The sequence below is a fragment of the Mytilus trossulus genome, chromosome 5 (genome assembly GCF_036588685.1).
Source record: "Mytilus trossulus isolate FHL-02 chromosome 5, PNRI_Mtr1.1.1.hap1, whole genome shotgun sequence".
In the NCBI taxonomy this organism is placed as follows: domain Eukaryota; kingdom Metazoa; phylum Mollusca; class Bivalvia; order Mytilida; family Mytilidae; genus Mytilus; species Mytilus trossulus.
This window is the reverse complement of record NC_086377.1, coordinates 27,467,460-27,491,459: the sequence shown is the minus strand read 5'-3', so window position 1 is coordinate 27,491,459 and position 24,000 is coordinate 27,467,460. Positions and strand designations below refer to the sequence as shown.

The window sequence follows — 24,000 nt, the reverse complement described above, 5'->3', positions numbered from 1 at the left end:
GAATGTTTAATATATTGTGATAAAAAATTGAATGTTTTATTATTCCAGAGACAAAATATTATAGCAGCTGCCAAGATTGTTGGTGAGGCTAGCCAGGAAGTGATGTATGGTGTTGGAGAAACAGCAGAAGACCTGGACAGAATGTACCAAGAGACTCTTCTGGCCCTGGCCAAGGCTGTGGCCGGTGCTACATCTACCTTGGTACTGAAGGCTAAGGGTGTGGCTAGTTCTACGGATGACCAGGGATTACAGAACAAAGTTATCAACTCCGCAACAAGCTGTGCTCTCGCTACGTCACAACTGGTGGCATGTACTAAGGTAATGTGTAGTTATTGATTTGAAAATTATCACATGGTTAAAAGTATCCACATTTATAGATTTAAAATACATGTAATAAAGGTAAACACCCATGCATTATATAAAATTCAAGTATTTGCTCTTACTCAGTTAAGGAGATGGTAAAAGATACTGATTCTTTTGTGAGTTCATTATTATGACTGTTTTGAATGAAGCCCCATTTCTAAGTTACTGCAGTCATAAATCATAGAGAAATGTGATTTTATCAGTGGGAGAATCTTTTGAAAAATTACTTAGTTTTATCTTGATTTCAATTATGTGTGTGAGAATTTTTAAAAATATTCATTTAAATCCCAAAGTGTTTATGTTTCTGAAGGAATTAAGAATCAAAAGTCTGATCCTTATTATAAATACCCTGCTATTCAGGATTCAAAATAAAAAATAAAAAACACCCAAAAATTGAAAGGCCATTTTATTGACTTTAAATTTCTTCTTGCAGGTTGTTGCTCCAACAATAGCCAGTCCAGCTTGTCAGGAACAGTTAATAGAAGCAGCCAAACAAGTGGCCCAATCAGTCGAGGGCATTGTTGATGCTGCCCAGCAGGCCTGTCGTGATGACCGTCTGCTCCAGGATCTGGGAGGTGCTGCTACCATGGTAACACAAGCATTGAATGATCTGTTGCAGCATATTAAGAAAGGAGCAGGACCCACTCATGTATGTGTAATAAGTCAATAAAAATATCTACTTGTATATTATATCCATAGGTAACCATTTTCATGGATATTTGATTTTCTGGTTTTGCATACAATCTAATAGAAAATAAATAATTTGTTGAATATTTAGATTCATGGTTCACCTTTTACCAATGAAATTAACAAAAAATAGGTATCCTATGAGTAATAATGAATCCACAGTAATAGTCAATAAACACATCTATCAAAATTCAAATCATTGTTTTGGGGAACTTATCTCAGGTATGAAATATAGACACTATAAAATCACCAAGAAGTTATCGTATATAAAATGACTGCTGTGGATTTATTATTATTCATTGGATACCAATTTTCGTGGGTTTCGTGGGTACAGGTGAACCACAAATTCAAATGTTCAATGAATATCCTATTTTCAATAGGCTTTATATATTGAGATCTACAAAACCACGAAATCAAATATCCACGAATATGCAAGTTTTCAGCAATCCACGAAAATTGATACCCACGAAAATAAATGAATCCACAGTATATATTTTATGATTTAGAAAAGGCTATGAAGACAAAATATTAATTCAGTAATGCCCTCTTTGTTATTTCCATATTTTTAGTTTCTAAATGTTGATTTTCATTTGAATATTTGTAGGCCCATGAAGCACATGAAGAGGCAGTGGACACTATTTTAGCTGGAACAGACAAGATTGTTAGTTATTTTGGTGATGCACATGAGATGGTCAAACAGGCTAGACAACTTGCACAGGTATGTTGTAATTGATGTTAAAATTCAGTTTCATAATGTCCTACTTAAATTACACAGGTACGTTGTAATTGATGTTAAAATTTAGTTTCATAATGTCCTACATAAATTACAGAGGTACGTTGTAATTGATGTTAAAATTTAGTTTCATAATGTCCTACATAAATTACACAGGTACGTTGTAATTGATGTTAAAATTTAGTTTCATAATGTCCTACATAAATTACACAGGTACGTTGTAATTGATGTTAAAATTAAGTTTCATAATGTCCTACATAAATTACACAGGTACGTTGTAATTGATGTTGAAATTTAGTTTCAAAATGTCCTACATAAATTACACAGGTACGTTGTAATTGATGTTAAAATTTAGTTTCATAATGTCCTACATAAATTGAAATCATATTTAGATATTTAAGTAAAACATATGAGAAATATTGTGTGAATTTGCTTTTCTAAAGATCTTATAATTAAAGATCATTGATTATTTCTTGGAAAACTCCATTTCAACAAGTTACTCAAGGAAGTCTTTTTGAAAATAGGAAACTACGTATAATAGAAAGTTACGTATGGAGACAATTGAAAGATTTGGCTTAATTTTTTTTTAAATTATAGTCACCCATCCATAAATGAGATTTCACATTGCCATTGCTTGAAGATTGTATGCTATTATGTAATATCTCTTAGCAAGTTTCTTCCTTCCTTGTAGTAAATTGATAAAAAATAACTCTGTTTAAATTATCGTTTAAATCTGACAGAAAATCTGTTATAATAATTTTGATGTTATGATCATTTCTGTTTGTAGGCAACCTCCATGTTGGTAAATGCCATCAAAGGTGATGCTGAAGGCCATACTGATTCAGACATGCAGAAACGATTACTGGCAGCCGCCAAAGCTCTCGCTGATGCTACAGCTAAAATGGTGGAGGCTGCAAAGGTAGATAACCCTGTCATATTTGTACTTCTGTAAATTCTTAAATAATTGCAAAGTTTTAATTTTTGCAAAAAATGGTACTTGGTGATTATCTCTATAATGTGTTCTGATCATATTCTGAAATCTGAGACATTTATCTTTTCCTGTAATTGCAAAAATTCTTTTCACTTTTTTGTCTGTCATGTTGAAAACAAAATAAGTGCTAAATTAACATAATTAAAAATTTAACATTGTGAAAAAAATATTTTATTTAGTCTGCTTTGAAATGGAAAATTAAATTGCTTCAAAAGATATTGATGTTTTCTTTGGAGATCCTTACAAATTCATCAAAAGTTTCAAATTTTAAAAAGAAGCATAATTATAATGAGTTTCATATCCTTATGATTTAAATAAGTTATATATGAAAAGACCATTGTAGTTTATTTATTAATGTTATTTTGTTTGTAGGGCTGTGCCTCCAATCCTAACGATGCTATGCAGCAACACAGACTGAGACAAGCTGCAGAGGATCTTAGATCTGCCACTAACATTGCTGCTAGTAATGCATTGAAAAAGAAAGTCATTAAACGTCTGGAGGTAAGTACAAAATAAGATAGATATCTGTACAACCTGTCTCTAAGTAAGGTATTATGTGTTCAGAGGAAAATAAAAAGTTATAAATTTTATGCATCTGAATCACTTTTCTGGATTTGCCTTCATTATAAATACAAAAACCAAAACATTTGAAAGCCAAGTATATGTTAGACCTCTCAAAAGTTATGGTACAAGGCTTAAAGTTTTGTAAGACAGATGTGATATTTTCCTTCACAAAACTAATCAGTAACTGTTAAATCAAAGTAGATTAAAAGCCAAAGCTTTCGTCAATAAGGTAATCTATGACAGGGATAGGAAACCATAAGAATTTTAATGAATTTGATATATTGTATTGTGATGATATGGGCCTCGTCTTTTTATCATCAGGCTTTGGAACTAGCTTGTAAAACACTCCTTACATGCACAACTTTTATAACCAGAGAGAGAAAGCAAAAAGGTGTTTATTATAGGTGTAAATTAACAAAATTGAAGTGAAAACTCAAAGATGAAATGACTCTTATTGCATGAAAATATATTTAGACCACAAATATCACAATTTCATTTTACCATTACAGAATGCAGCGAGACAAGCCGCCTCAGCCTCCACACAGTTGGTCAATGCAGCTAAGTCTGCCAATACTACCAATACAAATACATCCTCACAACACCAACTGGACATTCAGATCAATGTATGTATAGTCATTGTTATTGTTAGGTTATAAGGAGTCTAGTCCACAGGAAATAATGAAATATGTATATGGAAAAAGAGTTAATGATGAAAAATAGTAAATTAGTGATGTTTCAGAAATTCAGTTAACATATAAGATACCACTTTTTGTCGAGCCTTCGACTTAAGTCGAAAAAGCGAGACTAAGCGATCCTACATTCCGTCGGCGGCGGTGGCGGCGTCCACAAATATTCACTCTGTGGTTAAAGTTTTTGAAAATTTAATAACTTTCTTAAACTATACTGGATTTCTACCAAACTTTGTCAGAAGCTTGTTTATGATAATTAGATAGTATCCAGAAGTAAATTTTGTAAAAATAAAATTCTATTTTTTCTGTATTTTATTTATAAATGGACTTAGTTTTTCTGTGGGGAAACATTACATTCACTGGGTTAAAGTTTTTAAAATTGGAATATCTTTCTTAAAATATACTGGATTTCTACCAAACTTGGACAGAAGCTTGTTTATGATCATTAGATAGTATCCAGAAGTAAAGTTTGCAAAAATAAAATTCCATTTTTTCTGTTTTTTATTTCTTAATGGACTTAATTTTTCTGCGGGGAAACATTACATTCACTCTGTGGTTAAAGTTTTTCAAATTTTAATAACTTTCTTTTTAACTATCCTGGGTTTGTACCAAACTTGGACAGAAGCTTGTTTATGATCATAAGATAGTATCCAGAAGTAAAATTTGTAAAAAAATAAATCTATTTTTTCCATATTAATACTTTTAAATGAACTTAGGTTTTCTGCCAGGAAACAACACATTCACTCTGTGGTTAAATTTTTTAAAAATTAATAACTTTCTTATACTATTTTAAATTTGTACCAAACTTGGACAGAAGCTTGTTTATGATCAAAAGCTAGTATCTAGAAAGGAAATTTTGTTAATATTTGGTACCTGTGTATCTGAATTTTACTTATAAATGGACTTAGTTTTTCTTCCAGTTAACATTACATACAGTCTGCAGTTAAAGTTCTTAAAACATTTATTTGATTCATAAACTATCCTGAAATTTTTACCAAACTTGGACAGAAGCTTCTTACAATCAAAAGATAGTATCAAGAGGAATATTTTTATTGATTGTTTTCCTCATTTTTGTTGAGCCTGGGAGTTACAGCAAAAGTAGGCGAGACACTGGTTTCCGCGGAACCCTTACAAATTTTTTAATGAAAATAAACATTTATCTAAGACATAACTTGACTTTTGTATTGCATTTGGGTCTTTTAAATGATCACCTATAAATTATGAAACTCTGTCCGTTTTCTTTAAATCCATGAATTAAGGGGGTTGCGCGGGTCTAAATCATTTATATAGGATTTCTCTATATTTTTCTACAAATGAACTTTATCTTATAGTTAATAGAAAAATAAAGTAAAAAAGTGGGGTCACCGTTTATTTGCGCTCACAATCTGCTTTCGAAAGAAGCATACATTTTTGTAAAAGTTGGCTTTTCCGGTTGAAGTAATAGGAAAAATAAAGTTAATATCGAAATAAAAAAAGAAATTTATTACAGAAATCGCTCAAATTTTACAATAATTTAGTTTAAGTACAGCTTATATGGAAATTATATTAAAAAACATAGGTCACCGATGAGTTGAAAAAGATATTTCAATTCTAAAGCCAAAAAATGGCATTTTTCCACCAAAGGGAGATAATTTGGAATTTTTTCAATGATGTATACATTTTAAAAGTCATCTGGGGCCAATATAAATTGATTGTTTTGAATGATTTTTGTACAATATGATAAAGTAACAACTAAAAAAGGTAACAATTAAAATTTGTAATGAAAAACAAATGTTTGATTTTTTTCTGATTTTTTTATACCCTCGAGCCTCCTTAAGGGGCTTTTAAACCTATGGTGACTCTGTACTTAAGGGTTGTGTTCAGTTTAGGGCTAGTGCTAGGTTTTTGGACCAGGCCTTGTGGAAAGGTTATGATTGGATGAGTGATAGATTTAGGAAAAGAGGTAAATTAGTATAGCCATATTTGGGTTGAGCACCTGAAGTAAAAGAAGGCACAATACAAACAAGATGTTAATAGCTCTATATTATTTTGTTTACAGGAAATTAATGAAGAGTTACCTAAACTTGTACAGGCCTTCAGAGCCTCAATGTTAAACACAGACAGTGCTACTGCTCAACTGAATCTCATTAACCAAAGTAAAGATTTTATACAGGTAGGGAGGCTCACACTTTTTTAAATTTAAAGAATAAGATGTGGTATGATTGCCAACAAGACCACTCTACACAAGAGACCAAAATGACACAAAAATTAACAACTATAGCTCACTGTACGGCCTTCAACAATGATCAAAGCCCATACTGCATAGTAAGCTATAAAATACCCTGAAATGACAATGTAAAACAATTCAAAAGAGAAAACTTACGGCCTCATTTGTATAAAAAAATGAATATTTTAATATTATGTACAGTAAATTCATCATTTGTGTGATACCAATTATCATCCATATTGTGGATAAAGATCTAGATGAACACGAAATTCAAGTATTCAAATGAATGTATTTTTCGATAGTTATTTATGCAAAAATGATCAAAATCACAAAATCAAGTATTTAGGAATCATTTTTACCACAATATACAAAAAGTTGTAACCAGGAAAAGAAACGAATCCTCATGAAAAGAGAATGTGTTAGGGTTTAATACATGAATATGCTTTATATCAGAATCTTATATCTAATTATCAGAATGTGTTGTGGTTGCCTGTGAGACATCTCTCCAACTGAGTCTAACTCATTTAAGATTATTAATTCTTATTTTTTTTCTATGAGTTCGTGTTTTTCAGAAAATGGAAATATTTTAAGAAATCTATTAAACGTAAAATCTATTTTATTTCGAATAATGATAATGTCTGCTTGAGGTATGTTAACCACCAATTCTTTCTTTAAAGCCTGCTAGTGCCTTAATAGCTGCATCTAATGCTGCCAATCCAACAATTGGTGACCAGGCTGCAGCCTTGAACTTGAGCCATACTGTCAAGGTCATGTCCAATGCCTTGGCTGAACTAAGGTCCTCCACCTCTAAATCAGAAGAGGCATATGGGTCCTTGGAGATAGACAGTGCCTTAGACCAGCTACAAACACTTGACTCTGAAATGATTGAAGTTAAAAGATCTGCCCAACATGGACAACTCAGACCTCTACCTGGAGAAACTGTAAGTTGTCATTGTACTTATACAAAAAATTTCTTGGTTATATATTCATGGTTGTCCAACCCTATATTTAGGGACATCAAAAAATCAATGAAGGATAAAAAACTTACATATTGGTCAATAAATTTTTCCCAAATTAAGTTAAGAGGGGGGTAGGGGGGTCAGTGAAAAAACTATATGAATTAAGTTTTTCATCCTTCATTGAACTTTTGATGTCGTCCCTTTAATACTTGTCCCTATTTTCTAAAACTATCTTTTGACCATTCTGTATGATAATTTTTCATGTTCTTAAGGTGGAACCTAACACTACAGGGAGATAACTCTGTAAAATCAGCTAAACGTTTTAAATATTTTGCTTTGTTTAGGTAATATTAAGCTTCTAAATGATCAAAATAAGTGTTTGTCAAACTGCTATATGACCAGTGTATTAATTTCTGATAAAATGGTTGGTTCAAGTTTTTTGAAATTTTTATATTTTTGTCAAAGGGTCAAAGTAAATACTTTGTCAAAATTTTATTAAAATTAAACGAGCCAAATTATTTTTTGGCAAGGTGTTCAATACCTCCTTAAAGATGTTTCTGGCCTACAATTCTTCTGAGGACTGTTGTCCTTTGATGATCTTGTAAGTTAAGAAACACCCTCTTTTGAAAAAGCATAAATGAACTTTCAACTGTACAGGAGGCTGCATTTTTTTAGTCATCTATTATATCGTTATAACACCATAGATTCTGACCTACACAGTTGTGTATTGTCAAGAAGAAAAACTAGAATTGAAAATGATCCCCCATTTTTTCTGAAATTGTTAACAGATGATATATATTTTATTATTTGTTTTGCAGGCTGAGACGTCAGCATCTAAACTTGGAGCTACTTCTAAGACAGTAGGATCTGCCATGGCACAACTCCTGACAGCTGCTTCACAGGTACGTATTCTAGATCTTATAATATACCATTGCATTCAATTCACCGACTTGAAGGAGAAATAGAATTGAGCAGATAATCACAATCTTTATAGACCTCAAATAGAGAAATTATCATATGTATTATTTAAAGCTGTGATTCTGATAATATATGTGAAGTAATATCTCTGACATGAATTGCTTTAACTTGAACTGAATTGTTTTACTTGTGTAGTAAAAGAAGATGCATTCATCTTGAAATTGCAACAAGTGTTGAAAAGTTTAAAATTCATATAACAGAAAGACTAAAAATGTGCTGTCATCACCAAATTGGAAAAAAATAACCCCCCAAAAAAGCATCTAAGATTCCTGAATTCAGTCAGGCACATGGTCAAGAGTTGATCACTACACCCCCTTATTGAACTTGATCTGAGAAATAAATAAGTTGCATACATAAATATAAGGACAATGAAAATCAGTTATAAAAAACACATTATCTGTAAGTACCAGTATCAAATATGCAGGAATTAGTAATTAATCCTGTGTATTAAAGAGTGTTTAACTAATAATTAAAAACCTTGAAATGTTTTGTAGGGTAATGACAATTACGTAGGAATAGCTGCCAAAGATACAGCCAATGCTTTACGTGTCCTGGCTGATGCCACTCGAGGTGTGGCAGCTACCTCAGACGACCGTGAAGTACAGGAACTTGTTGTGGACAGTGCAAGGGAGGTAATTAACCAGTCAACAAAATTATTGGAGGAGGCCAAGAAAGCCATGAATGATCCTGAAAATCCAGAGAATCAACAAAGATTAAACCAGGTAATTAATGATTCTCAATATTTTAAAGAGATTTGGAACGATAAAATGACAGATTAACTGCTTCTTATTTTTTAAAGAAATTTAAAATGATAAATTGAAAAATTCAATGCTTCTAAATTTTGAGGAGATTTGGAATGATGAAATGAAAGATTTTGTGCTTCTTAATTTGTTTTAAACTAAATTGTTAAAGAGTATTCAAATATTGTCAATTTTGAAATGATTATCCATAAGGCAACGGTAACATTTGAAAAATAAACTCTGCTAAATTTCACATTTGTTTAAGGGAAAACAAATTATCTTTGAATGAAAACTGCTAATTTATGATAATATGACAAAGTAAAATGACTAAAAAAACAATTTGAAACTTTTATAAAAACATTTAGAAAACTGTTGTTTTTTTTAAAAGTTGGATGCTTTATTTTAATACAAACATCTTTCTTTTGCCAAAGAAATACCTAAATAATTAAATATTCTAATTAAATGTTTTTTCTAGGTTGCCAAATCAGTATCCAATGCTCTGAACAACTGTGTGAATTGTTTGCCAGGTCAGAGAGATATAGACAATGCTATCAGACAAATCACAGACTCCTTTCAAGCTCTGGCTGTTACACAGGTAAATATAATTGTCTCCCCTAGACCATATTGTGTTCCCTCTTTTTATGTTGATGCTGATTGTAAGAGGCCAACGTTGATCTTTAAATGTTTACATTCATTTTATGATGCTAACTCAACTGTATCTCTTTTTGGCTATTTATTCTTCAGAACATTTAACCCCTAAATACATAAAGTAATATAAATTTAATTAGGGTTTCTATGAGACCCAACCATAGAAGGTGCCAGATGAGTACAGATAAAGAATAGATTTTGCTGTATCACTTCAACTGTGTGTTAAGCAAGCATATCTCAAGGGTTCAAAAAAACAACTTTTCATAGCATTTGTATGTTTCACTGCTTTTACCTGTATCACCGATGGTAATTAAAAAAAAATTAAAAATCTCATTACACACTGAAAATTTTCATCAAACTTGTATGGCCATTTTAAATTGTCTGATAGGTTTGGTGCTTGATAATGATGAGTTGTAATATGTAAGCAAATTTAACATCTGCCGTGCATTTACTCCCTATTTGTCAAGAGTTTGATAATTTACAACACTCATTGTTAAAGGAAATTGTTTCATCAAAGTTTTCTTGACTTCAATGAAAGGGAATGATTTATTTTTGGTCTTGATCTCTTCATAAGTTATGCTTCAGTACACTTGTGACCTCAATCAGTTGCATTCAGCAGCACAGGTCTTGAAGGCATAAAACTTTGCTCAGTGCTCTGAGCACAAAAATCATGCTCAAAACATGAGCACAAAAATCATGCTCGAAACATGAAATCCAGCAATTTAATTGATTGATTTTCAAGTCTGAGTACAAAAATCATGCTCGAAAGTTTTATGACCGTGAGGCTTGATCTTGTTTTTATTTGAACATGGCTTTCTAAATTGAAACAATGAAGCAGAGATGTATCTTAGAGCAGTAAACTACTCAGACTACAACCCCCTTTTACAAAAATAAAACAAAAAAACAAAAATCTCTCTGAATATATATATACTTATATTTTATTCACAGTTTCCACACACAAATAAGAGCTTCCAGGATGTACAGTTAGAAATGAACAATGTAGCTGTCAATCTAAACCAAGCCGCTAGTGACATCGTCACATCATCTCGTGGTGCTCCTAAACTTCTCGCCGAGTCCACTCGCCAATATAGTGCCACCTATGAAGAATTTGTGAAAACAGGACTAACCATTGCTGGAATAACAAAAGATAATGAAACGCAGAGCCAGATTGTAGGAGGTTTGAGAAGTGTTTCCATGGTTTCTAGTAAACTTTTAATGGCTTCCAAACAAGTGTCTGCCGATCCTAATGCACCAAACTCAAAGAATCTCTTACAAAATGCTGCAAGGTAAATTTTAAATATGATCTTGTACAAAATTGAGAAACTGCTGCAGGGGTGGAGGTTACTGTTGATAATTTTATGATTGGAAAATTTATATACGGTGGATGCATTATTATACGTCGGATACCAATTTTATTGAATTTCTTGATTTTAGGAAAACTACTAATTTAAATATTCAACGAATACAGACTTGGCCAAATTGTCAAATCAAATGTCCAAAGTTTTCTCAATACGCTAAAATTGGTACCAACGAAAATAATGGAATCCACCATATTCCTAGACTATATTTGTGCTGTTATATTTTTTCGTAATTAAGTAAATATTTAGGTTATGAATCAAGAGAACATTATTCATGTACAAAAAAAGGACAAAAAAAAGACTTTTCCTCTTTGGACTTGTCTACAAGATACTATAGAAGTCTGGGTAAACATACATTACAATAAATATTTATTTAAGGAATGACTAATATTTTTTCTGTCTGAAGAAATAACATAAAAAATGTGGTGCACACTGAATAACGCACGTAACAGGATATTTAACAGTGTGTACCACATTTTTTATGTTATTTCCAATTGACAGAAAAAATATTACAGTCATTTCTTATAATTTAATTAAAAATTCTATTTTAAAACGTAGAAAACCATGAAAAAATGTTGATGACTTCACGATCACATGACCAAATTATGTCTATAGGCTGATAACAAAATAACGTCAGCCAATCAGAGGACGCATTACATCCAAAATAAAATTATTTATGTTTAGTAATGTATTATTTTATTTCTATTCCCAGGGCAGTAACAGAAAGTATTAACCAGTTAATAAACACCTGTACAGTGTCAGCACCAGGACAGAAGGAATGTGACAATGCTCTTAGACAAATACAGGTACTACTCAAATATGGATGTCATACCAGACAGAAACTAAAAATTTAGAAAGAATAAATAATTTACATACAAGAATGAAAGCCTTTCACTATTGTTCAAAACAAACAAAAAATAATAGAAAATTCCTTTAAATTGAAAAAAGTATCTTGTAAAAATAGTACGTTATACTTAAAGGAATATTAGGAAACACCAAAAATATTAGACATTCAAACAGTTCAAGCCAATCATTACTTTAACATTCAACTTGTCTGAAAAGATTGAAGTCCACACTATCCCTTACACCTCATGGTCCATATTGGAGTGGTGTGGATAGGGGTTTTCAAAATAGAGAATGATAAGATGCTAGAATATAAAGGATAGAGAATAAGGGTCAAAAAGTATAAACAAAAGAGAAAAATGACCTTTAACATTAAAAAAATACAGAAATGAAAAACCACACATTCACCCCCTCTTATAGCCAGAAATAGTACAGGCACATATTTTTGTGGGATCAAATATGTCTTGCTGAAAAATACATGACACTTACCAGTTTGAATAATTTAAAAAGCTGAAATAAACATTACAATATCCTGTACTCTTTCTATATCTATGTTTATATAACACTATAATTTTGTTTGCAGATGATGCAGAATCTATTAGAGAGTGCTAATGAACCTGTGACAGACATGTCTTACTTTGAATGTTTAGATGCTGTCATGGAGAGGTCAAAGGTAAGTACATTTAACCTTTAACCTTTTGAACTTTTATACTTATATTGCAACATATAATATAAGCATCTTCATATCCATTGGTTAACAAATACATATAGATAATATTGGTTACAGGGGAGGTTATACATATGTTAAAGCCAAATTTTTACTTATGGTCAATTTTGTTAATTTTAAAATGATATTTAAAAAACTGTAAGATTTTGAAATTTAATGTACAGTTATTATGTGTTTAAAACATGTTGATAGATTGACTGACAATTCATATGAGAAATTTAGATTCAAGAGCTATCTTTTAATAGAAATACACATTTAAAAGACAATAGGTTAACATATGAATGGCCTTTGTTGTAATGAGCTTCATACTGAATATAAATTGGCATAATACACTAGCTAACTAATAAACATCAAATCATATACATTTGTACATACACTTACAAAGTACTGTGATTGAAATCTTACTAATTTTGAAAAAAAAAATGAATGAAAATAAAACACCTACTCATATTTCTTACCTCCCTTAGTTTTTATTGTTCTTTTTGATGATTGATTAAGTTGCTTATATATATTTTTTTCTCCTTTTTAAACTTTTGATTAGGTATGAAACCTTGTAGACTTTCTGGTAAATTTTAGCTATGAGATTTTTTTTTTAAATTTTAGCTATGAGAATTTTTTTTTAAATTTTAGCTATGAGAATTTTTTTTTAAATTTTAGGCCTTTTTTCACCTAATTATCTGTAATATTTTTTTTATTTATTTGCAACTTGAATTGAATTATGAATGTCTCTCTGACAGAAATAAGCCAGTTTAACAAGGTTTCATTACATTTTTGCTTAGACTTTATGAGAATGTTATCATTTGACCTTTAGTAGTATTCGTTTTTGAGAGCATGTTATATAATGTCTACTTGTTGATACTATATATGGTTGAATGGTTTTGATGTGTACAGGTTGTTTCAGGGACACGTTTGGGTAAATTTAGTTGTTTTATATATTTTTAACACCTTGTCCTCACACTATTAGTTGATGAAAACTAAGTGTGTATCCAGACCCCCCAAAAAATGGAATCTGAAAATTATTAATTAAAGGGCTGGAAAGCACTTCTTACTTTTTGACTAACTTAAATGAAATTTTAAAAAAGAAAAATATTTGTGTATCTTTACTTTACGAGGATTTTAGAAAACCACCATCCATCATGGAAATGTGAAAATTGAACTCGGGCTTGATTTTTCATGGGAGGTGGGTTTTAACAACCAAAAAACTTCGTAACAGGGAAATGGCCAGTATTGTAAAGGGTTTAGGGCTTAGACATTTATTGCATGATGATCTGAAATAAGGATAGAACTAATTCCAAGATGCTGGATGCACTCTTTTGTTTTCCATTGCATGTTAAAGATTCAGGTGTACATGTTGGCATGAAACTCTGTATTTGTTTTTGTTACTGTTCATGTGTCTATCCTGTCAAATAAATGTACCTTGGTTATCCCTTCCGAACCTTTCCATATTTTAGAAGCAATAGTCCATATTCTCCTTGTACACTAACCCAATTTTACCATCTGAATTCTATAGTACACTTATCCATATTAACAAAGTCATTCCAAATTAATAAGATCTCTACTATTTTCATCAAAATGGAATAGTCCAAAATTCATTTCAAAACACATATCATTTGTAAGGGCCACATTTAATATTGTCACTTTATTTTCAGTTTTGTTGAAATTTCATTTTTATAAACACGACACACAGACAGGTTAAATAAAATATTGCTTACAAGTTGTTTCTTTTATTATCAATACTCCCAAGTAATTTTTTTATGATTTTTTTTATAAATGAGCAACACTGGTTGATAAAGTTATTGTTGTGTTATCAAATCGAAATTCTGTGGATTCATTAATATTCGTTCGATACCAATTTTCGTGGATTTCCTGGGTACTGGTGAACCACGAATTCAAATGTTCAACGAATAAAATTTTCCAGTATGTTCTGTATACAGAAAATAGTAAAACCGCAAAACCTACTATCCACAAAAATGCAAGTATTCAGCAATCCACGAAAATTAATACTCATGAAAATAAATGAATCCACTGTATTGCATAATCATATCGTGAGTTGTAACAGAAAATATAAATAAAAGGGATTTATTCAGCACTATACATATCAGATTTTATCAAGATGAAGCTAGTAAACGAGACTCAATTCATGTTATAAATAGAACAAGGAAGTTTTATTTGGGTTATAAATCTCTTAGGATTTTTTTTTTATTAATATGGATCAGACTTTTGAAGATCAATTTTTAGATATTTGTATACAATACAGATATAAACAACTTTATACTTGTTTGTCTTTCTAAATATTTTGATGTGAGTGTCCCTGATGAGTCTTATGTAGACGAAACATGCATTTAGCTTATCAAATTATAAGACTGGTAACTTTGATAACTAATTGTATAAACATTTTTAGAACCAAATGTCTATGAAAAGCTAGCAAAATGAATGATCAAGCCTTTAAAAAATTTCAACTATTGGGCTGATGCTTGCCACTTTGAAGCCTTTTCAACTATTGGGCAGATGCTTGCCACTTTGAAGCCTTTTCAACTATTGGGCAGATGCTTGCCACTTTGAAGCCTTTTCAACTATTGGGCAGATGCTTGCCACTTTGAAGCCTTTTCAACTATTGGGAAGATGCTTGACACTTTGAAGCCTTTTCAACTATTGGGCAGATGCTTGCCACTTTAAAGCCTTTTAAACTATTGGGCAGATGCTTGCCACTTTGAAGCCTCTAGTAATATATGTAACACTTATTAATGTTGTATATTTTCTCTACAGAACCTTGGTGAGTCTATGACAGGTATTACTAACCATGCTAAGAAAGGAGAACTAGATGATTTCTGTGATTCTGTTCACAACTTTGCTGGGTCAGTCTGTGGCCTAACAGAGGCTTCATCACAGGTAAGAATTGACTTTTAAAAGTGATAACAGTTGCTGTTACCTTCATGAGATTTTAATTGATTAAAAAACTAAATTTTGTCATTCAATGTATAAAACTATACATTTATTCATTAGTTTTAAAATTGGTTTAAACTAAATTGTTTGTGAAGCAAAAGGAATTTAATTTCTCTACCAAATAAACTTACATGGCTGAGATGCAATGCCATGAGAATAAAAATGATAAAAAAGGAAAATACAATATTACATAAAAATATTCATAAAATATACTGAGGGTACATCAGAGCACAACAATCACCAACAACAGAGTCCCCCCAAAAATTAACAGAAATACGAACAAAGACAACAATAACAAACAATACACTGTCAAGATTTAAGATCGTTATTTATTTGTCTACTGAAAATGAAATATATGAACAAAATTAACAAGTAAGGATGAAATTGGGACCACTATTGAGCATTATTATTTCTGTGTGTACTGATTGAGTAATCATTTCTCCTTATATTGTTTCTTTAAAGACATAAATATTTCAATGCCTTTCTATTTCTAGGCAGCTTATTTAGTTGGAATATCAGACAAGGCCTCAGAACCAGGGCGACCAGGATTGGTAGACCAGTCACAGTTTGCCAGAGCAAATCAGGCAATACAACTTGCCTGCCAGAACCTTGCCAATCCAGCAAGCTCTCAACAACAGGTAAACAATAGAGAATTTATAATAATTTATTTGTGATAGATATTTAAATGAAAATTACATAATTTTGCAAATTTGTGTTTAGATGAATTGTAAGGTGATGTACTAGTATGCCTTTACTTGTTGGAGGTCCATTGTTTTATAACTATATTGTACCCATGTTTGGTCCTTTATAAAAATTTAACATTTTTTACAAAGCGAAACATTTGTGTTAAATATTTTTGTCACCATTTTCTGATATATTTTGTTGTAAATGTCATTAGTTAAAAGATTTTTTTCGATTTTTTGGTTGGAATCAATAATTATCTATATTTATACAAATACAAATTATAGTCTAATCATTATGTAGTAGAAATATTATTTATATTTTAGAATTTTTTTAAATTCAAATTCAATAATTTATTTTAACAACCCTAATATTCCAGGTCTAATTGCTCCTCATTATTCTTTTATAAGTATTACTCTTCATGGACGTCTAGGTCAATGGTACGTTTCTGCATACGATATATGTATGTCTTTAGACAAACATCTTTCTTCCATTTTAGTTTATTTTTATCTGTACTGCTATGTGTTACTTTATTAAGAGAGTCATAAGTTCAGAGATATGCTGAAAGAGTTCAAAAGACTTTTTCTTTATTTTGGCAAAAGTTTCTCATGAAAATTCATCAAACTCTTCAAAAGTTGTTGATGAACTTTGACTCTCACTTACATTTCCTACTTCACTATTGTCTTGTCTGCTAGTACACACGTGTAATTGTGTATTTTATTGACCCCCTCTAAACATTATATATATAAGTCTTCTTTAAAATCATGTTAGCCATATATTCATATTTGCCTTAGATTTAACCTGATTAATTCATTTCGTCCCCCTTATTGAACTTTCCAATTTGTGAGAGCGTGAAATTCTAACTCACTAAAATCTCTTAATGGTTCCTGGATTTTGATTCCTGCCCTGTTATGGATTGACTTTTTTTCATTGTGAATGCATTCATCTTTAATGTAACCAATAAGGGGCCATGGAATATAAGGACTGAATTAATCGGGTTACTTTAAGTAATTTACAGCATAGACCTGCCAATATACATGTTTTGTTTCTACTGGACATATACGATAGAACACTTTAAATATAAATTGACAAATTTTTATACGACCGCAAATTTTGAAAAAATTTTCGTCGTATATTGCTATCACGTTGGCGTCGTCGTCGTCGTCGTCCGAATACTTTTAGTTTTCGCACTCTAACTTTAGTAAAAGTGAATAGAAATCTATGAAATTTTAACACAAGGTTTATGACCATAAAAGGAAGGCTGGTATTGATTTTGGGAGTTTTGGTCCCAACATTTTAGGAATTAGGGGCCAAAAAGGGCCCAAATAAGCATTTTCTTGGTTTTCGCACTATAACTTTAGTTTGAGTTAATAGAAATCTATGAAATTTTGACACAAGGTTTATGACCACAAAAGAAAGGTTGGGATTGATTTTGGGAGTTTTGGTTTCAACAGTTTAGGAATTAGGGGCCAAAAAAGGGCCCAAATAAGCATTATTCTTGGTTTTCGCACAATAACTTTAGTTAAAGTAAATAGAAATCAATGAAATTTAAACACAATGTTTATGACCACAAAAGGAAGGTTGGTATTGATTTTTGGAGTTTCGGTCCCAACAGTTTAGGAATTAGGGGCCAAAAAGGGACCCAAATAAGCATTTTTCTTGGTTTTCCCACCATAGCGTTAGTATAAGTTAATAGAAATCTATGAAATTTAAACACAAGGTTTATGACTATAAAAGGAAGGTTGGTATTGATTTTGGGAGTTTTGGTCCCAACAGTTAAGGAAAAAGGGGCCCAAAGGGTCCAAAATTAAACTTTGTTTGATTTCATCAAAATTGAATAATTGGGGTTCTTTAATATGCCGAATCTAACTGTGTATGTAGATTCTTAATTTTTGGTCCCGTTTTCAAATTGGTCTACATAAAGGTCCAAAGGGTCCAAAATTAAACTTAGTTTGATTTTAACAAAAATTGAAACCTTGGGGTTCTTTAATATGCTGAATCTAAAAATGTACTTAGATTTTTGATTATTGGCCCAGTTTTCAAGTTGGCCCAAATCGAGGTCCAAAATTAAACATTGTTTGATTTTATCAAAAATTGAATAATTGGGGTTCTTTGATATGCCAAATCTAACTGTGTATGTAGATTCTTCATTTTTGGTCCCGTTTTCAAATTGGTCTAAATTAAAGTGCAAAGGGTCCAAAATTAAACTAAGTTTGATTTTAACAAAAATTAAATTCTTGGGCCTCTTTGATATGCTGAATCTAAACATGTACTTAGATTTTTGATTATGCGCCCAGTTTTCAAGTTGGTCCAAATCAGGATCTAAAATTATTATATTAAATATTGTGCAATAGCAAGTCTTTTCAATTGCACAGTATTGTGCAATGGCAAGAAATATCTTATTTCACAATATTGTGAAATTGCAAAATTTTTTTTAATTAAGAGTTATCTTTCTTTGTCCAGTATAGTAAGCAAGAAATATCTGCAAGAATTTTTTTTAATTGGAGTTATCTTTCTTTGTCCAGAATCAACTTAAATCTTTGTTATATACAATATACAATGTATATTCACTTTTTACTACCAACTGATAAATTTAAATAATCTTTACCATTCAGTGATAACAAGCAGTTTTTTTACATCTTAATATTTTATGATGTATTTAAATGAGTAGTAATTGTTGCAAACTCCATTAGAATATTTTAATTGAAATTAGTTTTGGAATAAGGGAAAGGGGGATGTGATTAAAAAATTGGGTTCAATTTTTATACGACCGCAAATTTTGAAAAAATTTTCGTCGTATATTGCTATCACGTTGGCGGCGTCGTCGTCGTCGTCGTCGTCCGAATACTTTTAGTTTTCGCACTCTAACTTTAGTAAAAGTGAATAGAAATCTATGAAATTTTAACACAAGGTTTATGACCATAAAAGGAAGGCTGGTATTGATTTTGGGAGTTTTGGTCCCAACATTTTAGGAATTAGGGGCCAAAAAGGGCCCAAATAAGCATTTTCTTGGTTTTCGCACTATAACTTTAGTTTAAGTCAATAGAAATCTATGAAATTTTGACACAAGGTTTATGACCACAAAAGGAAGGTTGGTATTGATTTTGGAAGTTTTGGTCCCAACAGTTTAGGAATTAGGGGCCAAAAAGGGACCCAAATAAGCATTTTTCTTGGTTTTCGCACCATAGCGTTAGTATAAGTAAATAGAAATCTATGAAATTTAAACACAAGGTTTATGACTATAAAAGGAAGGTTGGTATTGATTTTGGAAGTTTTGGTCCCAACAGTTAAGGAAAAAGGGGCCCAAAGGGTCCAAAATTAAACTTTGTTTGATTTCATCAAAATTGAATAATTGGGGTTCTTTAATATGCCGAATCTAACTGTGTATGTAGATTCTTAATTTTTGGTCCCGTTTTCAAATTGGTCTACATTAAGGTCCAAAGGGTCCAAAATTAAACTTAGTTTGATTTTAACAAAAATTGAAACCTTGGGGTTCTTTGATATGCTGAATCTAAAAATATACTTAGATTTTTGATTATTGGCCCAGTTTTCAAGTTGGCCCAAATCGGGGTCCAGAATTAAACATTGTTTGATTTCATCAAAAATTGAATATATGGGGTTCTTTGATATGCCAAATCTAACTGTGTATGTAGATTCTTAATTTTTGGTCCAGTTTTAAAATTGGTCTAAATTAAAGTGCAAAGGGTCCAAAATTAAACTAAGTTTGATTTTAACAAAAATTAAATTCTTGGGCCTCTTTGATATGCTGAATCTAAACATGTACTTAGATTTTTGATTATGGGCCCAGTTTTCAAGTTGGTCCAAATCAGGATCTAAAATTATTATATTAAGTATTGTGCAATAGCAAGTCTTTTCAGTTGCACAGTATTGTGCAATGGCAAGAAATATCTAATTTCACAATATTGTGAAATAGCAAATTTTTTTTTAATTAAGAGTTATCTTTCTTTGTCCAGTATAGTAAGCAAGAAATATCTGCAAGAATTTTTTTTAATTGGAGTTATCTTTCTTTGTCCAGAATCAACTTAAATCTTTGTTATATACAATATACAATGTATATTCACTTTTTACTACCAACTGATAAATTTAAATAATCTTTACCATTCAGTGATAACAAGCAGTTTTTTTACATCATGTATTTAAATTAGTAATTGTTGCAAACTCCATTAGAATATTTTAATTGAAATTAGTTTTGGAATAAGGGAAAGGGGGATGTGAATAAAAAATTGGGTTAAATTTTTCTCATTTGAAATTTCATAAATAAAAAGAAAATTTCTTCAAACATTTTTTTGAGAGGATTAATATTCAACAGCATAGTGAATTGCTCTAAGAGAAAACAAAAATTTTAAGTTCATTTGAATACATTCATTCTGTGTCAGAAACCTATGCTGTGTCAACTATTTAATCACAATCCAAATTTAGAGCGGAATCCAGCTTGAATGTTGTGTCCATACTTGCCCCAACCGTTCAGGGTTCAACCTCTGCGGTCGTATAAAGCTACGCCCTGCGGAGCATCTGGTTCTCATTTGAAATTTCATAAATAAAAAGAAAATTTCTTCAAACATTTTTTTGAGAGGATTAATATTCAACAGCATAGTAAATTGCTCTAAGAGAAAACAAAAATTTTAAGTTCATTTGAATACATTCATTCTGTGTCAGAAACCTATGCTGTGTCAACTATTTAATCACAATCCAAATTTAGAGCGGAATCCAGCTTGAATGTTGTGTCCATACTTGCCCCAACCGTTCAGGGTTCAACCTCTGCGGTCGTATAAAGCTACGCCCTGCGGAGCATCTGGTTATTTCCTATGAGGATTTTAAAAGTTGGCAGGTCTGACAACATACAAATCATTGTGGATACTCATTTATTAAGTTATCTTCTGGGAGAAATATTGTATGTTTTGAACATTATTTGACACAATCTTAGAATCTTAAGAAAACAAGAACAAGCAAATGTAAAATGCTTTGCACTGTTGATATGTTAACGCTAAGTCAGTTGGAAAGAGGTGTGACTGCCTTAGCAGCAACTTCCTATATATTTCTTGGTCCTTTTGTTAACTCTGACAGATTTTGACATGGGCCATAAAAAAAAAGAAAAACATGCAATTTTTGCAGCAAATTTTTGAGAGGGTCTAAAATTATCCTTTAACTCATTATTTTCGGGAGCCCCTAACATCAAATCCTGAATTTTTCGCCTGAAACTAAACTCTATTCTTGAATAAATTGCTTAAATGTTGTAAGTTATTTTTGTCATTTTCTTTTTTTACGAAACACTTTCTTCAATGTTTATTTTGAAACAAATATTGTAAAAATTTTGGACTATAAAAAGATTGTTAATAACGTGTTTTGAATCAAGTTTGTGTGTTTTTAGACAGTGTGTATGCCTTTTTTTTAAAGAATGTAAAACACACTTGTATAACACATGTATTACACATGCAAGTGATATGTTCAGCACATCATATGCCTGGGAATGTCAACAGAATATCTAGAAAAATAGTTGTACAAGAAATAGTTAAGAAATCAGTAATATTTGATGTCAGAGCATCTTACGACACAGATGATGTGTATTTAAAACATTTTGAAGATATACAAAACTTTTTGTAAAGAAACATCGACTTGTATTATAGTTGCTTTATACTGAAATATGTCATGTCTAACAGCATTAATACATATATCATAGAGCAAATAGTATAATAATGATAATTTGAAAGCATTTTTTTTCTCGAAATAATTCTTATTTAATGGCTTTTTCTTCTAATAAGATCATTGGGACTTTTTTCATTGACTTCAAATTATCTAAGTATTTGGTTGTTTTACATTTACCTTCAAAGAGTTTTCTTCAAGTAGCGGTATTTGCAATCATTATATCACCTAATTCTATCTTTTATGGATATGGCAATACTGTTGGAAATGTAGATTGGTGATAGTTCACAGGGCGTTATTTCATTCAACCTCATATTTTGTCTTAAGATTATACATAATGTATCTGGTCTATTTATATATGTTTTGTCATAGTAACCTCCTTAAATTTTTACCTTTTATATTTATCTTTTGTATTTTGTGACATACCAATGCAATATGCTATTTATATAATTATTTAAATTGCAATGTGCTATGCTTTGTATGTTATTGGAATGACAACAATTTCTATGGAATCATGTGACTGACTATGAGTCAGCCAATCAAATTATGACAAATGACTTAGAGTCAGCCAATCAAATTTCAGATAGATAATATTCAAATATTATGATTGACCTATTTCAGGTTCTGTCTGCTGCTACTGTTGTTGCCAAACATACATCATCATTGTGTAATGCCTGTCGTCTGGCATCTTCAAAAACAACCAATCCAGTGGCAAAGAGACATTTTGTGCAGAGTGCTAAGGATGTAGCCAATAGCACAGCAGCTCTTGTTAAAGCTATTAAAGCATTGGACAGTGATTTCACTGAACAAAATAGACAGAAATGTGCAGAGGCTGCTAAGCCATTGATCAACGCTGTTGATGAGTTATCTACCTTTGCATCTTCACCAGAGTTTGCCAGCATGCCTGCAAAAATAAGTGCAGAGGTAAAAATTAATAAAATAGTTCATTCATATTAAATCAAATGTGGTGAAATAATATATGCATTTATGATGATATTTTTGTTCTGGAAATAACCATGCTAATAGTATTTAGATATGAGGGTTGAGATGGAAAGATAGAGCAATAAAGGTCACAGGTGTTTGGGAGGATTTTCATTAATGTTTTCGTAACTTGTGTCATATTGTATAGCGGGTTATTTTTTGTGGATGTAATATTTTGTGATTTTCATTGAATCAGGTATACGAAATATATTTAGCGTCTATTAATCTGGTGGATTCTTGACTGTTATCAATACCTACGCATGTGCACTTTTAAATTGGCAGAATTTATTTTGGCGATTTTGTTCCATCTGTGAAAATAACCCACTATGGTATTCCATTTGCTATTTTTGCCAATGAAATGTACTTTAGTAAAGTAAACACTAGGTGTAAGAAAATTTATTTCAATTAGAATATAAATTTCAAGTAATGCATCATCAATTCAAACCATATAAATATGATATTTTATGTTTTCTTTTTTCTAGGCAAGAATTGCCCAGCAGCCAATCATCCAGGCTGGCAAGGCAATGATAGGAGGAGCTTCAAACATGGTCCAAGCTGCCAAACAATTGGCTGTCAATCCTAAAGATCCGCCCACTTACCAGATGTATTCAAGCTACTCAAAGAGTGTGTCAGATGCCATTAAGAAATTAGTAGCATCAATCAAGTATGTAGTCAGTTCTGATTGGTTTTCAGTTCGTAAGATATGCCCACTTATTTAATACATTGTGACTATTATGATTTTGTATGATAGAAAAACCTTGATCATTGTCTCAACTGAACTGTTGTATCAAATTTTATATTCACTCAGAAATGCTAATAATCAAGTGTTTTTTAGTGTTTTTTTCACAGAAAAATATCAAAGTTAGCTTTTTAACTTATGATAATCTAAATTATCATTATAGTAATGAATAATTAATAAAGGACATATTGGCAGTGTGATTAACGTTTCTCTTCCGTTTTCAGGGACTGTGCCCCTGGCCAGAAGGAATGTGATGATTCACTTGACACTATTAATCAATGTGTCCGTAGTCTTGACCAGGCTTCATTGTCTGCTATCAGTCAAAGTCTTACTCCAAGAACTGAGAAAACATTACGGGTAAGTTCATAAGCAAGTGCTTCTTGATTAGGGACAGAAAACAAATTCTTTCATTATATCTTCGATGAGTTTCTTTGAATTTTAGCATTCATTTTGGCCCTTTATAGCTTGTTGTTCGGTGTGAGCCAAGGCTCCGTGTTGAAGGCCGTACT

The 24,000-nt window shown here is 31.3% G+C and overlaps 1 protein-coding gene across 14 annotated transcripts in view; it reads left to right on the top strand.

Moving 5' to 3' along the window:
* The window catches only part of LOC134718714 (talin-1-like), a 146,274-nt gene that overhangs the window by 85,798 nt on the left and 36,476 nt on the right, over window positions 1-24,000 (top strand). For all 14 annotated transcript variants that reach the window (XM_063581395.1, XM_063581394.1, XM_063581392.1 and 11 more), the window contains 19 exons: window positions 49-318; window positions 797-1,012; window positions 1,655-1,768; window positions 2,571-2,702; window positions 3,147-3,275; window positions 3,848-3,961; window positions 6,066-6,179; window positions 6,911-7,174; window positions 8,011-8,094; window positions 8,665-8,892; window positions 9,386-9,505; window positions 10,507-10,844; window positions 11,629-11,722; window positions 12,343-12,432; window positions 15,253-15,375; window positions 15,924-16,067; window positions 22,393-22,695; window positions 23,235-23,416; window positions 23,716-23,848. In XM_063581395.1, the coding sequence (XP_063437465.1) occupies window positions 49-318; window positions 797-1,012; window positions 1,655-1,768; window positions 2,571-2,702; window positions 3,147-3,275; window positions 3,848-3,961; window positions 6,066-6,179; window positions 6,911-7,174; window positions 8,011-8,094; window positions 8,665-8,892; window positions 9,386-9,505; window positions 10,507-10,844; window positions 11,629-11,722; window positions 12,343-12,432; window positions 15,253-15,375; window positions 15,924-16,067; window positions 22,393-22,695; window positions 23,235-23,416; window positions 23,716-23,848 (3,192 nt within the window). The remainder of the gene's footprint in view (window positions 1-48; window positions 319-796; window positions 1,013-1,654; window positions 1,769-2,570; window positions 2,703-3,146; window positions 3,276-3,847; window positions 3,962-6,065; window positions 6,180-6,910; window positions 7,175-8,010; window positions 8,095-8,664; window positions 8,893-9,385; window positions 9,506-10,506; window positions 10,845-11,628; window positions 11,723-12,342; window positions 12,433-15,252; window positions 15,376-15,923; window positions 16,068-22,392; window positions 22,696-23,234; window positions 23,417-23,715; window positions 23,849-24,000) is intronic.